Source organism: Platichthys flesus, chromosome 24 (genome assembly GCF_949316205.1).
Source record: "Platichthys flesus chromosome 24, fPlaFle2.1, whole genome shotgun sequence".
NCBI lineage: Eukaryota > Metazoa > Chordata > Actinopteri > Pleuronectiformes > Pleuronectidae > Platichthys > Platichthys flesus.
Genome location: NC_084968.1, coordinates 15,542,775 through 15,547,103, shown reverse-complemented (window position 1 = coordinate 15,547,103; position 4,329 = coordinate 15,542,775). Strand labels below are relative to the sequence as shown.

The following is a 4,329-nucleotide window of genomic DNA, read 5'->3' as shown; positions in this document are numbered from 1 at the left end:
AAGAACAATGAGGTACTCCCACTCTTTTATCCCTGCAACCATCAGGTTACTAAATAATGACAAAAGTAAGGAGTAGGTGGAGAGCACACAAGTGTTGCTGGGTGTTTCCGGGGGCAGGGTGGTTGTTACTGACGGGCTGAAATGAATTGTGAGTTAAATGTGTGTGTTTGGACTGCCTTTGATATATGTTTTTGTCTACCTCCTATTGCTATTTATTGTATTTATTAAGTAATCTATTATGTGAGACTGGAAACTGTGAAAGAAATTGCCCATGTTGGGATAAATAAAGTTTTCTAATCTAAAAAAAAAAAAAAAAAAAAATCTAACCTAACGTCCAGTCATTAACAAAGATCTACTTCCAGCTGGAGTCTGATTCTCAGTGTTTCTAAGTGACGAGTCATAAAAAGATGAAGAATAAAGACTTTGTGTTTCTTAGTTTCAAACTTTATTGTGATTAGAAAACAGTAAGAATATAGAAACCTGAGATCTGGATCAAAGAGGATTTAAAACAGTTTGACAACAGGAAGATGGAAAAATATAGATTTCACACCGTGAAGCTACTAATCAGGTGTTTGTGATCCAGCTGATACACCAGAGTCTGGATCAGACCAGATCCTGGACTGTCAGAGGAAGCACCCCAGTCCTAATGGAGAACAGGACTGGGTCGGGATCAGAACAGCACAGACCATCAGATAAACTGGTGTTCAGCCAGTCCAGCAGATGGCAGCACTGAGTCGACTGAGCTGAAAACAGAAAGCAGGTTGAAGCAGCAGCGAATTATTATTCTTCCATCAGGAAACAGCAACAGGACCAGGACCAGGACCAGGACCAGCTCAGTTACTGGGAACCAGGATTCGCCCTGGTTTAAAGAGAAGAGACAAGAACAGAATCAAAACAAATTCACTCCATTAAAACTGGTCTGAACTGGATTTGGTGAAGTGGTTTCTGGCTCTGACCTCGGGCCTTCCTCTTGTAGTAGATGAATCCAGCCAGAGATAAGGTCAGACCCAGGATCAGTCCTGAGGTTCCGATGGCGATCTTGTTTCTTTCTGACTCAGGCATGGATGGATCTGAGGACAGAATGGTAGAAAGACAAGTGAGCAGACAGACAGGTGAGCAGACAGACAGGTGAGCAGACAGACAGGTATTTACCCCAGTCAGTGATCTTAGGTTTACTCAGGCTGGCGTGTTCCACCACACAGGAAATCTTCTCTCCAGACCTGATTCAACACAAGCAAACCATCAGTTTTTGTTGCTCTAACCCCAACTGGACCCATTTGAACTCAACTGGACCCAACTGGACTCAACTGGACCCAACTGGACCCAACTGAGCTCAACTGGACCCGACTGGAACCAACTGGACGCAACTGGACTCAACTGGACCCATTTGAACTCAACTGGACTTGACTGGACACAACTGGACCCAATTGGACCCAACTGGACGCAACTGGACGCAACTGGACTCAACTGGACCCATTTGAACTCAACTGGACTCAACTGGACCCAACTGGACTTGACTGGACACAACTGGAACCAACTGGACGCAACTGGACTCAACTGGACCCATTTGAACTCAACTGGACCCAACTGGACTTGACACAACTGGACTCAACTGGACCCAACTGGACCCAACTGGACTTGACTGGACACAACTGGAACCAACTGGACGCAACTGGACTCAACTGGACCCATTTGAACTCAACTGGACCCAACTGGACTTGACACAACTGGACTCAACTGGACTCAACTGGACACAACTGGACACATTTGAGCTCAACTGGACTCAACTGGACCCAACTGGACTTAACTGGACCCATTTGAACTGGACCTGAGCCTGGACTCACCTGGGCGTGTACTCCAGGTGGGAGTGGATCTGGTAGAACCAATCCCCGTCTGCCAGCTCATCAGTGGAAGTGACATCATGGGTGACTTCCTGTCCGTCTCTCTGCCAGCTCACTCTGATCAGTTTGGGGTAGAAGCTGTAGACGCTGCAGACCAGCATGGTGGGATGTTTGCCAGCAGGTGGCGCCAAAGAGTGAAGTCTGACTGAGGGTTCGACTGGAAGACAGATGTTGGTCAGGTCAGGTGTGAACTGGTTCTGAGAGTCAGTGGTTTGATTATTCAACTGAAAACATCAAGAATTGATTCATCTTTTATTTTATTTCATGAAGAACAAAGAGAAGCTTCAGTCAGTGGCTGTAGTTACAGTGTGTGACCAGCAGGTGGTGACACAGAGCTGAGTCTACCTCCTTCAATATTTATTGTTTGTCTCCAGATGTTTTAATATTAAATCATATTTATGGTCTTTGTTTCCAGATTATTAAAATCATAACTGTGGAGTCTCATTTTGAGCTTTAAAAAAAACTTGGGGAATCTGAGCTGGAACATGAGGAACACACACTCTCACTGACACACACACTGACACACAGACACACACACAAACACACAGACACACACTCACTGACACACACACTGACACACACACACTCACCTGACTTCGTCAGAGCATTTTCTGTATCACTTCTAATGTTGTTTAAGCAGTAAGCCTCCTTCTGAGCTCTCGCCCTGGCCACCTCTGGACCATTGTTCCAGTTCTTAGCTTGTCTCTCTCCAAACGCAGTGTATCCAACAAACTTCCCCACGCTGCTCCTGAACGTGACGATCTCCAGTTTGTTGTATAAGTACGACTGGGTGAACTCAATGCCGTTCAGCTCAGTGGAGTTAAACTCACAACTAGCTACCATATAATGCAGAAATCCATCTGAAGAACAGACAACACAAAAGAGTCAGAGAATGATCAGTGTATTGATCAGTGAATTGATCAGTGATCAGTATTTTGATCTCACCTTCTGCGCAGACAGTGATGAAGAAGAGGGACAAGCTGAGGAAGAATGAAGCCATGTTCCTCTGCTCACTGACAAACACTGACTCAGTGTGACTGAGAGCTGCTCTTAAAACCAGAGGAAATGATCACATGACCTGAAGCGTCACCTGTTACCAGGAAGACAAGTGTGAAGGAAGTCAGCTCAGAGAGTCTGGAGGAGAAAAGGTTCAGGACCAAGTGATCTCAGGTTCTGAAGCTGATCAGGTTGAAAGTTCAGCATCTGGAGATGGATTCTTATTCTCCTCCTGGTCCACGTGAACCAGGTTCATGTGTTTGATCCTTTTGATCTGTGCCCCCCCCCCCTTCATTCCACCAGCACCACAGTTCACTAATCTACAGCTGTTTGTTGTTTAGTTTACACAACACCTGCACACACACACACACACACACACACACTCATTCATCAGAACGGTTCAAAGTCCAAACCGCCCCGAACAGAACCAGGTTCAGTTTGATCCAGACCCAGAACTCCTCTTCTGGTCTGAGGAACCTTTCACACCTGCTGTTCAGATTCAGAGTCTGAAGCTCTGAACCAAACAAAGTGTGAACGAGTCCTGAAGTTAATAAACCATAATGAAACAGTTAGTGTATCCTCCATTAAACAAGTCAAGGACTTCATCTCCTGATATTTAGCTTCTGTTCACATCAGCACCTTTGAAATCTGAAGAAATAAAAGTTCACGTCCTGATGGATCCTGTAAATATCTGTTGGTGGTTTTGGTTTTTACATTTGTTATCGTTGAGCTCACAGTTAAGACGACTGAACAAGATTCAACTCCTCATTTCAAACTCACACTTCCTTTGGTTTTTGTTTCTCCAGTAACGACCTCGTTCATTTATCAAGGTCACAGCCTCGGCTTGGTCCTTGTGACCTCATGATGTTTTCATATGATTCACTTTATTAACACATCCAGCACTGAGAGGGGTGGGGGGAGCCTCACAAAACCTTCTGAGTCCTGTGGGGGGGAGCGAGACCCTGATGGGGGGGGGGGGGGGAGCTCTGGCTCAGGTGTGTGGTGTAGGAGAGATGATCTGGAGTCTGATCTTCTCAACAGAGAACAATCCTCTCTTTGTTCCGGTGGTAGGGGGGGGGGGGGGGGGGTGTTTGATGACATCATCTGTGGAGTGCTTGGTGAACTGGAACTGGCTGTTCGGCTCAGTATCATTATCGGGGGGGGGGTTCATCCCTGGTGTGATTCAATGATTCAAACCTTTCAGCCCAATCATATTATAAATATATTATATCAGTTTGTTCTTCTGTTCCTCACCTCCCTCTCTTTTCTACACTCACCTTCTTTCAACCCTGATGACATCACAACGCCTCGAAACACAAAACTGACTCACAACTTTATCACATGACGTCTGTTGTGGTGCACGAATGTAAATGTTGTTGATTTTATAACAGAAGTCGACATCAGGAGGAAGTGGAACAAACGATGAGTCAGG

At 45.5% G+C, this 4,329-nt stretch overlaps 1 protein-coding gene across 1 annotated transcript; it reads right to left on the bottom strand.

Annotated features, from left to right (window-relative positions):
• Window positions 1-422: 422 nt before the first annotated feature.
• On the bottom strand, window positions 423-2,990 carry LOC133949901 (H-2 class II histocompatibility antigen, E-D beta chain-like). The gene is made up of 6 exons (XM_062383970.1): window positions 2,847-2,990; window positions 2,492-2,761; window positions 1,845-2,058; window positions 1,153-1,220; window positions 957-1,070; window positions 423-859 (listed from the first exon to the last, which is right to left on the bottom strand). Exons 1-6 carry the CDS (start codon window positions 2,899-2,901, stop codon window positions 834-836), a joined length of 747 nt encoding a protein of 248 aa, XP_062239954.1. The 5' UTR covers window positions 2,902-2,990; the 3' UTR covers window positions 423-833.
• Window positions 2,991-4,329: the final 1,339 nt, after the last annotated feature.

Excerpts from the sequence above, each read along its gene's own strand:
- LOC133949901 (XM_062383970.1), bottom strand. The coding sequence starts at position 2,901 with ATGGCTTCATTCTTCCTCAGCTTGTCCCTCTTCTTCATCACTGTCTGC. Across the intron at positions 2,762-2,846 it reads CATCACTGTCTGCGCAGAAG|ATGGATTTCTGCATTATATG; the intron begins GTGAGATCAAAA and ends TCTGTTCTTCAG. Across the intron at positions 1,071-1,152 it reads ACCTAAGATCACTGACTGGG|ATCCATCCATGCCTGAGTCA; the intron begins GTAAATACCTGT and ends TTCTGTCCTCAG.